This window comes from Panthera uncia, chromosome C2, assembly GCF_023721935.1.
Source record: "Panthera uncia isolate 11264 chromosome C2, Puncia_PCG_1.0, whole genome shotgun sequence".
NCBI lineage: Eukaryota > Metazoa > Chordata > Mammalia > Carnivora > Felidae > Panthera > Panthera uncia.
The window spans coordinates 133485143-133501174 of record NC_064810.1 but is presented as its reverse complement, the minus strand read 5'-3'; the positions used below and the strand labels follow the sequence as shown (position 1 = coordinate 133501174).

At 38.6% G+C, this 16032-nt stretch overlaps 1 protein-coding gene across 1 annotated transcript in view; it reads right to left on the bottom strand.

Moving 5' to 3' along the window:
* The window catches only part of KCNH8 (potassium voltage-gated channel subfamily H member 8), a 360653-nt gene that overhangs the window by 17573 nt on the left and 327048 nt on the right, over nucleotides 1-16032 (bottom strand). The window contains exons 12-15 of the mRNA XM_049628875.1: nucleotides 14373-14411; nucleotides 9688-10046; nucleotides 7524-7630; nucleotides 4811-4887 (exon numbers count right to left, since the gene is read on the bottom strand). Of these exons, the coding sequence (XP_049484832.1) occupies nucleotides 4811-4887; nucleotides 7524-7630; nucleotides 9688-10046; nucleotides 14373-14411 (582 nt within the window). The remainder of the gene's footprint in view (nucleotides 1-4810; nucleotides 4888-7523; nucleotides 7631-9687; nucleotides 10047-14372; nucleotides 14412-16032) is intronic.

The following is a 16032-nucleotide window of genomic DNA, read 5'->3' as shown; positions in this document are numbered from 1 at the left end:
TGTGTAAATGTTTTATGAATGTTCACAGCAACATTATTCATATTAGCTGAAAAGTGGTAACAACACAAATGCCCATCAGCTGGTGAATGAATAAGCAAAAAGTGGTATATCCATACAATGGAATATTACGTGGGTGTAAAGAGAAATGAGGTATTGGTATGGCCACAACATGGGTGAGCCTTGAAAACCTTATACTAAATGAAAAAAGCTGGTCACAGAGGGTCATAATGTAAGATTCCACTTATAGGGAATGTTCAGAACAGGCAAATATATGGGCAGAGAATGTAGATTAGTAGGGCTGAGGGTAGGGGAACTTCAGGCATCACGGGTGATGGCTATAGGGTATAGGGCTTCTTTGTGGGGTAATGGTTTACAATGGTTGAAAATTGAGTATGGTAACGAACGCACAACTCTGTGAACATACTGAAAGCCTTCAGATTATACACTTTAAATGGATGAATTATATGATATGTTAATTATATCTCAATGAAGTTGTTTATTTTTTAAACAAAATAAAATTCTAAAAGTGTCAATCAGAGAATTCCAGTCAAAATGCCCTTTGTTGGGCAAGGATGATTTCACAAGCCACCTGCATTTTTTCATTTTGAAAATGAAGATTTGGCTATGCTTATCCTTCCTGTAAGCTTCCATTCTGCCTAGTTTTATAATCATTTTGCTATTTATGTTTAGTGTAATATCAGGTAATGATTAAACATTGGTAAACTGGCATACTTAACGTCTCTTAGCCCTTAAATCTTGAAGTCTCATAGAACAAGTGTTCTCTACATTAATACACTGACACTATTACATCAAACTATTCAGCTAAAATAAGATACACTGAAATATAAACAATATGCCCTTTCATTTTTCTATTTTAATTTTCTATTCTTTTCTTTTTTTAATGTTTATTTTGAGAGAGAGAGGGAGAGCGAGCATGAGTGGGGGGAGGGGCAGAGAGCAAGAGGAGAAAGAGAATCCCAAGCAGGCTCCTTGCTGTCAGCACAGAGCCCAAAGTGGGACTCAATCTCACTAACTTTGAGATCATGACCTGAGCCAAAATCAAGAGTTGGCCACTTAACCGACCGAGACACCCAGGTGCCCCTATATTCGGTATTTTCATAGCAAGAGAAAAGTCTCAGGTAAAAAATAGTCACTTTCATGATCAAATGTTTCCCTTAAGTCCATTCATTTTCATTTTCTTCCGTAAACATGGACTAATTAGTCTGCACTGGGCAGGGGAGAGTAGGGGGGGGGGGGGGGGGGGGGCGTGCTAACTTGAGAGTTACCTTTTGTTGGATAGAAGTACAACCTTATATAAGGAGCGAATGAGTATTTGACCCCTTATTAACAGAAGACATCATGCTGAATGGTTTACATATGGTATTAGGTCCTCACAACAATCCTATATTGCAGATTTCATCATTAGCATTTAATAGAGAAAAAATCTGAACTTAGGGAAGGTGAACGCTTTGCTGAAGTCAGAGAGTTAATTTTATGAATAGGGAGAAGAATATTTTTCTTTCTCTAAAGCTCATTCTCTTTCTCTACTAGTGTGTTTTATGTCTTATGCCTGCTGTGGCAGAGCACGTAGGTTCCCTTGGTAGGCTTTGCCGCAATGTCTTTCTGGGTCAGGCAGATTTCAGAAATGAGAAAACATTCTAACCCTTACCTACAAACCTTTTCAGAAATGGAGCATTTGACTTACACAGCCCATGTCCCCTACGGTGACATTTTGTTGTTATTTTTAAACAATTTCCTTAGAATCGCACTATTTCTTTGTCCGCGGTAGAGCAATGACAATGTTTTCAAAAGCGTTCTAATATTAGCAGCTGCCCTACATCTTTTAAACCCGTCACTGTTCTGTGAATGTAGGTTATTACCAACATCATTTCCTTTCTGATTTTTGTTCTGTATTTAGCCAGCTGATTATGAAATCTACACATCAATGAACAATGTCTTTATATCTTAAATGTCTGGGCAAATATCAGAATGGGGTTGTTGCTGTGTTCTCAAACTTTACATAATGCTCGACATGCCTCGCATATATTGGGGATTGCCCTTTTTATTAAAGAGTTATTATTATGCAGTGCATCCCATGTTCATTATCAATTCTTCTCTTGTTTACTCAGAACAAGGAAAAGAATAAATGAAGAATAAAGCAATCAAATGATCACATGGGTGAGTGGCAGGATACAGGGGAAGTGGAAAAATTAGGCTTGGATTTTATTTTATTTTATTTTATTTTATTTTTTTAAATTTTTTTTTTAACGTTTATTTATTTTTGAGACAGAGAGAGAGCATGAACGGGGGAGGGTCAGAGAGAGGGAGACACAGAATCTGAAACAGGCTCCAGGTTCCGAGCTGTCAGCACAGAGCCCGATGTGGTGCTCGAACTCACGGACCGCGAGATCATGACCTGAGCTGAAGTCGGCCGCCCAACCTACTGAGCCACCCAGGCGCCCCTAGGCTTGGATTTTAAAAGACAGATTTTTTTTTCGCTACATAAACGACATTATAGGAGATAGGAGGAAAAAAACAAGTAGGTCGGAAGAAAAATAATTTTACACTTTGAAGCCAATTTGTATTTTCATTCTGCCTGTCTTAGTGGGTTTTAACGCACTACCCAAAGAGTCAAGACTATAAATTAAATTCTGTGCAAAGGATAAGATTTTTCTAACTTAAGCTTCAGCCATGAAGAAATCAGATATTTTCCTATAAGAAAAAACTAATTCCTTAGGGAAGGATAATTGGACCATTGATATTTTACCTTGCCCTTTTTATTTCAATATATGGCAAGATAAAAAGATTTATATCATCTCACTAGAAAAGCAATCATAAATACCGAATCACATTGGGGAAATATTTTGTTTTCCAAGTGGTTATCTGTTTTAACGTATCTACCACTAGTTCACATGGTCAAAGGAAAACCGTAGAGGGTGTGGATTTACAGCTGTGATTTAGGAAACTATGTACATTCCAAAAGGTGAAGATATAAACACATTTTTCCCCAGAATAATTACTGACTCTAGTATTTGAGCTAAGACATTGGTCAGTCAGTTCTTAAAACCATTAAATGATCTCACATATGAGGGAAAAGAATCCAAACAGTTAATATTAATTGGTGCTTTTAGCCAAGAAAAATATTTGAAAAGAAACTGTTCAATAAAAAGTTTTCCAACAGGGTATTTAGGTTTGTTTTGTTGTATTTAACAAGATGTTATTTACGAGACCCAGTGTATGGCCAAGTCTTTGTGATTTAAGGAGTTTCAATCTGATTAGTTTTTCATTCCTATATTGTTAGTCTGCCCTTTGTCTCTCTTATGTCTCGTTAGCAACAATCTTACTCCCAGAGAAAGTGGGCGCAGAAGGAGAGACAGCAGTAAATCATAAATCTTCACTAAGCTGAAGATACACAGGTTTAAGAGAAACCTCTGGGCTTTATGACAAACTACTCAGTTTTCCATTGTTGCAGATAATTGGAAACTGATATGATAACATGATTTCATTTTCCACAAATCTTCCCAGTGTCAATAACTATTATATTTTTCGCTACGATCTCCTCAGGTAATCTTAGTCCTAGAAAGGGATTCTATTACACTGTGCACACTGTCTGTGCCTGTCCATGTGCCCTCACCCTAGGTGTACCCGGAAGGTCCAGGTCTTCCTGCGTATTTTTGTCTGAAGAACCTTTCTAGTCTCCTCTGCAGCGAGGCCTGCATGAAGAGCAAGGGAGTCAGTCTCTCAGGAACCACCCCCAATTCCATTTTTCCTTGCCTTATGGTGGAACAGTTTTGAATTGTCCTACATTCTCTCTCAGTGGTCCCCAGCAGGATTGAGCCCCAGTTGCCCACAGAGTTAATTATCTTACTAACACGCCTTTCTTTCTGTGCTTTCCTTTCTCTTCTGCCTTACCTCTCTATCCTTTATGTTGCTTCCTGGGCCACCTCCCAAATAAACTATTTGCCTCCAAATTGTCTTGAATGTTTTTATTCGAGACAAAATTATTAAAATTTTTCGGAAGGGCACCAAAGTTAGGATAGTGATTCAGATATTACCTTCTCTATATGAGATGGCCAGAAAAGGCAAAAAGTAGGTAACCTCTAGTAAGACGAGAGGTTTTACTGCAGGGATGCAGGTAAAAGCATTCTAAAACTGATACGGTGACGGTAGAACTGTTCAATAAGGTTACTAAAATCATTGAATTGTACACTTGGAATGAGTGAGTTTTATGATATGCAAAATATATTTTAATAAAGTTCCTAAAAATTACCTTATTTTACATGAATAGATGGCAAGGTCCAGAGAGGTAAAGTGCTCAAAGTTACACAGCAAATATATGTCAGGGAAAAGAAGCGCATTTCAGGCCATTTGATTATTCTGAGAAATAGCATTCATCTTTGGATTAATCACCTTGCTTTAACTCATTAAAAATTAAAGTACATGAAAAAAGTGAAAAAGCACCAGTTATACCAAGTATCAATACATTTATGATGCTAATTAGTATAATTATCATTTAGTTAGTGCTCACTTTATGCTAAATGATTTGCCTGCACTATCTCAATTTCACAATGGGCCATAAGGTAGGCATAATCATTACCCTCTACTTACACGTGGGGAAATAGAGCATGAGAGAAAGTAAGGAACTTGTCAATGGTCACATAACTCACATGAGGCTTAGTGGGAATTCATCCATGGTGGTCTGACATCAGAGCATATGCCTGTAATTACTACATTATACTGCTTTTGCTGGTAACTAGGATTTATAGCTCTTACCACTCCAGCATGACCAAAGGAAGAGAAAGCTCCATACCTCACTGTTGAGTTTATTTATTTGCTGCTTGGTCTCCTCTGCTTTGATGAAGAGAACAGCAGCTCCAATCTCTGAGTCTGAAAAGTGTAACACACACAGAATGGGTCCTTTAGTAATAAACTTCATATGTGAGGATTGAGGCAGTTGAAATGGGTAAGGAAACCTAAGCTACTGCCTTTAACTCTTCCTGATGCCTGTGCACTGTAGGTTCTGTCTCCCTGGGATTGAACATGCTTCTAGTAATCCTCTGGATCCTGTCTGATACACGCCTTGAAACTGGGCACGTATCATGGTGGGGACCATGACCTCACTGATGGGATGTGTCCATGGCAAATCACCACCATGTTCCAAGATGACACATTTCCTCTTTTTTTTTTTTTTAAGTTTTTTTTTTAATGTTTATTTATTCTTGAGAGAGAGAGAGACAGAGAGACAGAGAATGAGCAGGAGAGGGGCAGAGAGAAAGGGAGACACAGAATTGAAAGCAGGCTCCAGCTCTGAGCTGTCAGCACAGAGCCCGACACGGGGCTCGAACTCACAAGCCATGAGATCATGACCTGAGCCGAAGTCGGACGCTCAACCGACTGAGCCACACAGGTGCCTGACATTTCCTCTTTTTTGACCATTCTCTAAAAATATATCAGAGCCAATGACTAAACCATAGAAAAGGGATGTTCTGTTCCTCCTCCTCTTTTTCTCCCCTAAATATTGATTCCTGTGTCCATTAGAGCCTCTGCACCCCTACCCTGCCGCCACCCAACTTCTATTTCAGGTGCTAAACTCTACTGCAGATTTCCTATCTCCTCCTGAATTGCTCTAAAAGATAATTTCTCCCATTTTCTGGTTCTCTTATCTCCACTTTTTTTTTTTTAAACCTTGCTCTTCCAAATACATTTATTTCTGTCAGGGACAAAAGTACAGATAAATCGTTGCTAGCTGGAGTAGAAAGGATATATATATATATATATATATATATATATAATTTTCATTTTGCAAAGAATTTTGCAAAGTTAATCTATGAATTCAATGAATGATTAGAGAACATATATGGTAGGCTAAGCCTCCTTTAGAGGAGAGAACAATGAATAAAGAAAATATAATTGACCCTCATGGAGTTTAGAATCTAGCAGGGAAAAGAGACATTTAAAAGGCAATTAGGTAATAGGTTTGAATTTCACATTAAGGGTAATAGGAAGCCCTGTCAGTGTTTTATGCATAGGATCAGAGTTATAGAATAAATTTGTATTTTTAAAAATGTTTACTCTGAATGGAGAGCAGTGTGAGACCAGGGAAGAGACTCTGGTAGCAAAGCAGGCAAGAGATGGATGTGGCAAGGAAAAATATGGTGGCAGTAAGGATACAAAATCTTAGAATCGAGGGATATTTACGAGATAGAGCTAAGAAAATCTGTTGCTTGAGGGCATGAGTATCGGGCTACATACTGGGAAGAGGAGAAGAGAAGGCTAAGGAGATGGTGGGAGCAGAAATAGGTGGATAGACATGGTGAGGTTCTGTGCATCATCTCCAGGTCTAGGTGAGTCAATAAGGAAAACTTCCGGTTGGGACCTGCCATCAACTTTTGCAGCAAATACATCAGTGTGGCTATATGCTTTCTGTGCCTCTTTCCCCAGAGTAATATCAGCACATGTAAGTCAACTGAATGAACGAATCAGGATTGTTGACTGACATCTGCACTCCTTCTTTCCCCGTCTTCCATTCCCCCTGCACACCTCCCCTCCCCCACCCACAGCAAGGAGGCTTGCAAGGACCCTTCCGTTTCCCTAGACGATAATGAGGGCCAGGAAGGACTGCTGAGATGGAATACTGCAATTCCACCAAAAGGAGACCTACACACACACCCAGGACCGTACATTCAAAAGTCTTTACTGGGCTTGGCTTTGTTCATGGAGGGATTCACTAATTAGTAATGGATCCTGACACAAGGATCTCAGAGCTGAGTGGGAAGGGGAGGACAGAGCTGGCAGGGACTGCTGGCCTTTCATCTTACAGTTTTCTGGTAATTGTTTTGGCTAGCCTATGCTTGTTCATTATTCTCCCTTTATTAACTACAGGTGCATCTTCTTTACAATTTCTTTGTCATTTCTGGCCTTCATTATGTTGACAGATTACGTTTTATGGGCAATGAGCTCAAGAAGGCAAGGGAGAAGGAGGAACCTGGGTTGGGTTTGGGAGTACCCTTACATTAATCTACCATTGCTAGAGCACAGTGCTTCATATAGATCTCCCTCATTTCCAACCTTCAAACATCCTTCTGAAGTTGTTTCATCCTTTGACAAAATGCAAATACAGGATCGCTCCTCAAGAAGTTGGATAAATATAACCTATGTTCCTATAGTGTACAACCAACACAGCTTTTCTTCTTGGTAATGTTATTTTTGTGGATTAATCTGCATCTATCCTAAGAAAACATGGTCACCCTTTAATGAATAGCAGACATTTGAGTCTCCTAACACACCATTTACCTGGGCTGGTAAATGGCAGGGCATCTAGGCTGGACAGAGGAACAGTTACAAATGATATCTTAGAAACTTGGAGATGGCATAGACTCAAATCAAATTTTTCCATGGCATGGGTAAAGTTCTAACATGTGGGAAATACTCAGAGAATGGGAAGGCAAAAAAGGGTCAATGCCAAACGTTACAAGTTAAAAAGAAATACCACCCCTTGACAGAAGACTAAATATAGAGCTTACCTCCTAGAGGAGGAGAAACTCTGGGCTCTGGTCTGAGGCGTTCAGAGCCGAAGTCAAAAGTCTGGCTTTCCTCACTGCTGTTTCCATCTTCAATTCCATCAACGATCCTGTTTAAAATAAAGGAAATTGGCTAGTTGTGCATTTTTGCTTATAGGTTCCAGTATTTCTAGGAGACTTAAAAATATTGTATTGATTTCTAAATTCTGCAGTCTCTAAAGCTGTGCTCTCCAATATGGTAGCCATTAGCTTTGTATGGCTATTGAGCACCTGAAATGTGGCTTATGCAAGTTGAGCTGTGCTGTAAGCATAAAATGCACATTAGATTTTGAATATTTGAGTAAAAAATGCAAATGGTTTTATTAGTAAAATTTTACTATTATTTACACTTGAAATTAATTATTTGGGACAGAGTGAGTCAAATAAAATATATTATTAAAATTAACTTCACTTGTGTATGTGGGTTTTTTGTTTTGTTTGTTTTTTAAAAATGTGGCTACTAGAAAATTTAAAGTTACATATGTGCCTCACAATTTTAGCTCACATTATATTTCTCTTGGACAGAAATGCTGTAGAATTTGCAAGCTTATTTATTCTTAGATTCAACACCTTGAGCTACTGAAGTCCTCTTCTCTGAATTCATATTAAATCACCACTTCATCCAGAATTAAAATCTTTTAACCTAATGATTATGGCATCACATTAAATAACCTTGATGACACCTTTACTCTGAACCTGGACAGAACTCTGAAGTAAGAGTTAAAGAATTTCATATAAACGACTATTAGGACTTTGGCTAGTCTTCTCTCCTTGCTAAATGCTATTTAATGTACTCATTATTTAAAAAATGTAAGTCTTTTGTAGAAAATATAAATATAAAAGTAACAAAAATTAGAAAATAAAAATCACCTGTAATGCACCACTACTGTTAGCATTTTGATGTATGTCCTCACAATCTTTTTCTATATATAAAAGGAAAAATGTTCTTCTTATAAGTTCAGGATAAACCTTTCTTTTTCAGTTCTGATATATTTCCCCCCTATTTAAATTTTACTGTCTTTCTTCTTATTACAAATTTAGGAAGGAGAAGAGTAAGGCAATGTTTTCAAATTACCATCCTCAACTGAATTCCTGAACTTCTAAGTGTGTTTTGCTTATTTAAAAAAAAAATCTCGGGGCGCCTGGGTGGCTCAGTCGGTTAAGCGTCCGACTTCAGCTCAGGTCACGATCTCGCGGTCCGCTAGTTCAAGCCCCGCGTCAGGCTCTCTGGGCTGATGGCTCAGAGCCTTGAGCTTGCTTCCGATTCTGTGTCTCCCTCTCTCTCTGCCCCTCTCCCATTCATGCTGTGTCTCTCTCTGTCTCAAAAATAAATAAAACGTTAAAAAAAAATTAAAAAAAATCTCTCAATGGATGAATTGTGTTCTTCAAAAGAGTAGCTAAATATATTTAGAAATATCACTTGCTTTACAAGTAGAAAAATAGAATTTGAATACAGATTTCCAAACTTAATCTCTGAGATTTTGGACAAAATAGTATAGATAATATGAACTACTTTACAGGACTCTTGAGAAGACTAAATGTAATAGCGAATGTGAAATTACCTAGCAGAGGACATGGGACATAGGAAGCACTCAGTATTTTTTTTTCTTGCTTCTATTTATTGTCAGCTATGATGTGATTTTTTACTATTGCTTTTATGCTTCATAGACCACTTCTTTCACATTCCTGAGTCAGGATTTTTCAGCCTCTCAATCATTTTTAGTTAATCCTAAAGAGAATTTTTAAAATTAAAAATAGAGCTATGCTGTGTTACCAACAAAGAGGCCAGAAATAAAAGTAAGCTTCAGTTATCCACAATGATAAAGAAAATAGCATTGAAAATGAACATCAACACTTAGGTAGAGCTAAATGGACGAAGGGAGTGAAGAAGGCCTTCTGAACATTTAATGGACCCTTTCGAGAATATAACTAAAACTATTGTCATACTGTACACACCTCCACGCAGAAACAAAATTTACACACAAAATTCAGGAAAGCGGAAGAACCCAGGCTAGGAACCTGTGTGGTTGAGAGGCCCAGAGGGCTGAATAATTTACTAACTAGGTACCAATTTGAATAAAAGGCAGCCATTTTTACCTAGGAAAGAATTATATGATGTGATTCTTACCTTGGACTGAGGTCTGGGGGTCCAGAACTATTCAAAGCCGAAAGTTGCAATTTCAAGTTTCTCTCTTTCCTTTTTCCATGGTTAGGGGGGTCAGTTTCCTGTTTGTTTTTCGGGGAATTTGAACTGGAGACTCTGATAGGTGAGTGAAACGGCACTGTTCCTGAGGCCAGCTGCTTCAAGCTCAGGCCTAGATAGCTTTTACTGCTTCCCACCTTCTTGCTGCGTGAAGAGGAGGATCCCCTTGTGTAGATGGGAGAGAGGGAGGCTGTCTCTTCTTCCTCCCCTTCCTCCTCCTCTTCCTCATCTTCCACAATGGACGGGAGTCTTTTGTTGATGCTGCCATTTCCCTTGGGCTCTGACTAAATCAGTGATAACATAGATTAGTACAGATTGCAAAGGCCGCTTGAGAGGAGTATCATTCATGCTGGTGGTCCTATCGAAACAACGTCAAATCTTTTAGAAACTTACGTCTCATGAAAACTTAAGACTTTGCAGATTTTGCTATTATTTATTCAGGTGTTCAATGTCTCGCCATTTCTGCTACTCCCCGGGTTTACCCTCTCTGCTATCCTGGTGTTGGTCGGCTAACACCTCTCTTGGTCTTCTTAAACTGTCCTGGTAGGAAGAGTGCATTTTACCAGCTTGGCATCTAGATTTTAATCAGCCTGTCATCTGTAATAGGATATGATGGCATGCCGTTAGGAGTAAGGACATTTTCAATTTTACTGGAAGGTCTTGGGCCTTGTGATTTTAAAGTTGTAGGGTCTTCAGTGGAACTTTATATGGAGGTCAACCAGAAAAGTATATTATCTTTGAGAATAAAAACCTTTCCTATTTTGGATCAGATAGATGGAGTAAGATCCGCGGCATCCACAGCTATTCTGCTTCCTGCTATCTTTACTTTCAGATGTCAGTTGGAAGGAAATGGAGCAAACCATTTGGCCTGCTCCCCTTGAGAACCTTGGGAAAGGAAGAAGTCTTGCTAAACCCCATCTTAGACTCTAGTTCCATCCATGTTGTTGGAAATGGCAAGATTTAATTCTTTTTGATGGCTCAGTAATATTCCAGTGTGTGTGTGTGTGTGTGTGTGTGTGTGTATACACAAACCACATCTTCTTTATCCATTCATCAGTATATGGACATTTGGGCTCTTTCCATAATTTGGCTGTTGTTAATAATGCTGCTATAAACATTGGGGTGCATGTGCCCCTTCTTATCTGGGGTTTGTATCCTTTAGATAAATATTTAGTCATGCAATTGTTGGACGGTAAGGTAGTTCTATTTTTAGGATGGAACTAGAGTGTATTATGCTAAGCAAAATAAGTCAGAGAAAGACAAAGGACAAATACCATATGATTTCACCTATATGCGGAACTTAAGAAACAAAACAGATGAACAGAGGAGAAGGGAAGGAAAAACAAAATAAGATAAAAACAGAGAGGAGGCAAACCATAAGAGTCTCTTAACTATAGAGAACAAAATGAGGGTTGCTGGAGGGGAGGTGGGTGGGGTGACAGGCTAAATAGGTGATGGGCATTAAGGAGGGCACTTGTTGAGATGAGCACTGGGTATTGTATGTAAGTGATGAATCCCTGAATTCTCCTGAAACCAATACCACACTATATGTTAATCAACTTGAATTTAAATAAAATTTTGGAAGAAAAAAAAAAACCCATCTTAGACTCTTGACTGGAGTCATTCAACCTTTTAGACTAAGAAGAAGTGAGGGAGAGGATGGATAAAGAAACGAAGATAATGATGATGGGGCAGGGCAGAGAGAACAGCGAAGGCTAAGCTAGTGGCCCTCAATGGAGTCATTAGAAGAGTGGGTGTTTCTTGCTCTGCCCCAGACATGGCTTCTCTGCTCCAAAGGCTCAATTCATTTTTTTTTTTTTTGGTGCCTCATTTTCTTTTGAGGATACAATTGTTTCTACTTGCTCATCAATAATTTCTAATAGAAATAAGATAATAAGCTGAAAAGATCTAAGTGTGCTATTTAAATCTCATGAGCTGTCATGGTTATTACTTCATATTAATAAACAGTTGGCTTATCGGTATCTATTGATTTTCCTGTAACCATTATAATGATACATACAACAACAAAAAATGAACTTGAACGTGTGGTGACTTTAACAGGCAACAGCTGGCCTGTTTAAAACTGGCCAAGCTAAGCAAAATAGTTTACTCATGAAACTGTTTAGTAGCACTGGAGAACAGAAAAATTAGCTCACCCAGTTAAAGACACACGGGGCAAACTTATCAAAGAAATGAAGAACAATGAGTGAATTCTTTAATTGAACTTCTGTTTACATTTCCATTGGCAGTTTAATCATTCCTTTGGTTCAAGGAGGCTCCGCTGGTCCTGATGTAATTCTCTAATAATCTATAGTGTTTGTACTTCTACAAGTTTGTTCAGATTTCATACTTCCATTTTATCATGGAGACTTGGCACTTGGGGCAGTTGCTTAAATACTGACACTTGTGATCAAGGGAGCCAACATTACCTACACCAAGAATTAATTATTCCCCCTACCATTATTACAGACAGGACCCAAATTTATTGGATTATTAAACACCCAGCCCCACATGCAGCGCCCATACAGGAGTTCCAGCTCCTTTCCCTGGGCTATCCATACAGAAATGCTTGCTTCCCTCGTGCAGCTGGATTCATCCATGTATACACTGCCATACATTTCAACCACAGATATCTTCCTTGTCTTCTGACCCACCCCTTCTTCATTTCCTCCCAACAGATGCTTCCATGAGGGCAATGATGTTCTTTTCCCCATAGTCAAAGGAATCTCTAATTTAGCTCATGACATTCTATGGGATAGCCATTTCAAATGCACAGTGGACTAGATTCAGTCAAACCTGCCATGACTACAGGGGAAACAGAATAAAGTCTAATGGTTGAATGCGTGAACTTTCGGTCACACAGTCCTAGAAGTCTGGAGACTTCTACCTGCAACGGTGGTCAAGTAACATCATTTAAATCATTTAAATCCTTGTTTTCCTCATCTGTAAATTGGGAATGGTATGAGGATATAGATATTAGATAATGGAAGTTAAAACACTTAGCAATGTGCACTGAAAGTACTTAAAATAGATGCTTGCCCTCGTGATGATGATGATGCTGATAGTGAAGAAAATGGAAACATTTGCCTCAGGGCAGGTTCTACAGAGAGTGCTGGTTACCCCTTTTTATATAATCTCCCCTTCTTTGCTAGTTAACAGAATTCTTAGGAATGTACCTTGCCCAAAGATCACCTTTCTCAGCTTCCTTTGCCTCTTGGGTTGGCCATGAAGTTAAGTTCTGAGGTGATAGCAGGCAAGTGGACAGGTTAAAAGGAACTTACAGGAAGACTTCTGGAAAGAGGGAAGCCTCTATCCTACCCTTCAGTGTTTTTGTTTTGTTTTGTTTTTTTTAGTAGTCTAGTCTGGAATACCGATACAATGGATAGATCTCTAGCAGCCATCTTAGAGAATGAGAAGGTCTTAAAAAAGGAAACCATGTGTTGAGGATAATGAAACCAAAAGAAGAAAGCTCAGGACCCTGTTGACACAGTTATATCACCCACCTCTGGCCTTGTTCACGAGAGAGAAATAAATATCTTTTGCCTTGAAGCTGTTATGCTGGTGATTTTGATGCTGAAGCCTAAATTATACAGATTTTTTTTTGAAAGTTACAGATGTTGTGTTCTTAGAAGGGATGTTCATTTTCACTTTGCTATGAAGGAGTGAGGAATTCAAATCGGAAAATCCAAAGGAAGGCAGAATTTCTCATGAGAAAGAGAATATAGGAGTGGTTGGGGACAAGGGGGTAAAGTAGTGAGGAAAGGCTGCCTGTTGAGAAGAGTTGAAACATAATGGCCATTTTGCCAGCTCCTGAGGAGGGATTTTGTAGAGACGAGAAAGAAGACAACTAGTGCCAGAGAGAAACTCATTTGAATGCTCTGAGATGTTTTAAGGGCTTTTAAGAAGTTTCTCAATAGTATTAAAAGTAAACCCTGTCTGGGCCCCAGCTATCTTCAGTAAATTATCAATGTCTTTTACGTGTGTTATATGATTGGATTGGTGTTTCTCTGTATGTACACGTGTCTGTGTGTACACACGTGTGTGAAAGGTGTTGGGTTCTGCTTCAAGGAGAATACAGAGCAAAAAAGGGAGCTATTTCTAGGTTCCTGTCACAGTATCATTGGTAGTAAAAGTCTAGGTAATAAATCTGATAAATCACTATTTCTTGGGAAAGTTTTCTGTGAAATTGGAGGATTCTAAAAAGTTGCGATTATCTTAAGAGCTCAAGTGAAACCCCTTCCAGAATATCTGAGACATTTTTTTTTTTATACTATGGATAACCATGTTGTACCATCATCGGAAGCTTACATGAAAACATTTGATTATTAACTTTAAACATAACAAATGTACTTCCGAGGTCAGTTCCTCGGGATTTTCCTACTTTTGCCAGGTTCTGGTGATGACTGCTTTTCAACAACAATAAAACCCTTAAATAGATGAGTTTCAATACTTCTCTGCTCCAAACTCCAGAAAGTCAGTCAATACATTTCAGTGGGAAGCATTTTAGGGAAAGTAGAAAATAAATACATAAAACCCTGAAGTGGGAGACAGATTTACAGGAAATCCTACAGATTTTAGATAAAGATTCTGTTCTTTGGCAAAAGCCATACCTGTGAGACTGTAGATTTGTTCGATAATCTTGATATCACCTGAAAGAACAAACAAATAGAAGTTGTAACAATCATTTAAACCTTCCCAGGTGCTTTGGGACTGAGTAAAATGTAGGAAGCAGGGGAGAGACAATGTGGGGGCGATTAATCCGCTTGGGTGGGCCAGAGAAGGAAAAAATACCTCCTAAAAGAGGTGGAAACTGCCTTCCTCATCCCAGCCTGTAGGAGCTCTACTGACCAGTGTGTGAACTAAGAAAAGGAAGGAGCAAATTGAATGTAACACCTAGGAAATAATGATCGAAATAGTGGCTGTGTTGGTTATATTTTCCATCTTGATGCTTTATTTGCTCCCCTTTTGTTTTCCATCTCCCTTTTCCCTCTTTCCTGCCTTTCTGCTATATTCTTGCCGATTCTATGACTTTTCTCTCTGGCTCTGTGAAAACGGAAACCCATGGAATCTTTTCTTATTTAATCTCATTTCTTTGCAGTTATCCACCTCCCTTTCTTATCTGAATACAGGTGGGGGTGATGTCTCCTTTCTATCCCATGTCTTTCCTCACCATCAGGCTCCTTGTGGACTAGGATTAAGTTCACCGGGGAGTCCTGATCTCCTATTTGATCGAATTTAAATCCCATCAATTGTAAAAAGAAACAAAATGCTGCTGAACAAATTGTGACATGCCCGTCAATTATAAGACAAATCTCAATTTCAGAGATGCTAAAATGTGAAAAACAAATATATTCTGTAGAATCACTTAAGCTGGGTTTCAGAATACATCTTACATAAAATCAAACTACAGGACTGTGGAGAAGTCCATCACAAAACACTCAGCTTTCCATGATGGACACAGAAGCTTTGGAACTTATGATATATCTTGGAAACATGCTTCAGGTCTCATCCACACTGTTTTTTGCTCAAATACACTTCCTTCATCTGAAAGTGGTAATAGATGCTATAAATTAGCATAATTTTATTCACATGAAAAAAAACTTCTACACTCAAAAATGATCTGCCTAGGAAGTGAGACATATTTAGTAATTCTGTCAACTCTCACTGTGGTTTTTTTCCCCCTAGATGATTAGGGAAATAGATGTGTTATTATTTATACAAATGCCGGCATCATTATTGCTGTGCAAATATATGTTTCATCAATGTTTAATATTATCAAAGAAGTCAACCCATTCTACATCTGCTTAGTTGCCTAAATATGCATTAATCAGAAGCATTGTAGACATAAGTTTTGTAATAATTCCCTGAGTGGTGACAAATAAAGCAGCTGAATAATTAAAAATGTGAAAAATAAAATTACAGTGCTGTTGCTGAGGTGGTAGACAGTTACAGCCTGGATGAGAGAAAGAACATCTCAGTGGGACTCAGGAAGCCTGAACATCTCCAGCTCAGAGATGCCATCTGAGGTGTAAGAAAAACTCCTAGTTCTCTAGTTTACTAGTAGGGTGAGCTCTGGCAAGTTGCTGAGTCCCAAGTTTATTTGTCTACGTCAGTGCTTCTCAGACTTTACTGTGCACACAAATCACCTGGGGATTTCCCTATAAAACGCAGGTTTCGGTTCAGGAAGTCCGGAGTGAGGCTTGAGACTGTATTTCTTTTTTTTTTTTTTTTAACATTTATTTATTTTTGAGACAGAGAGAGACAGAGCAT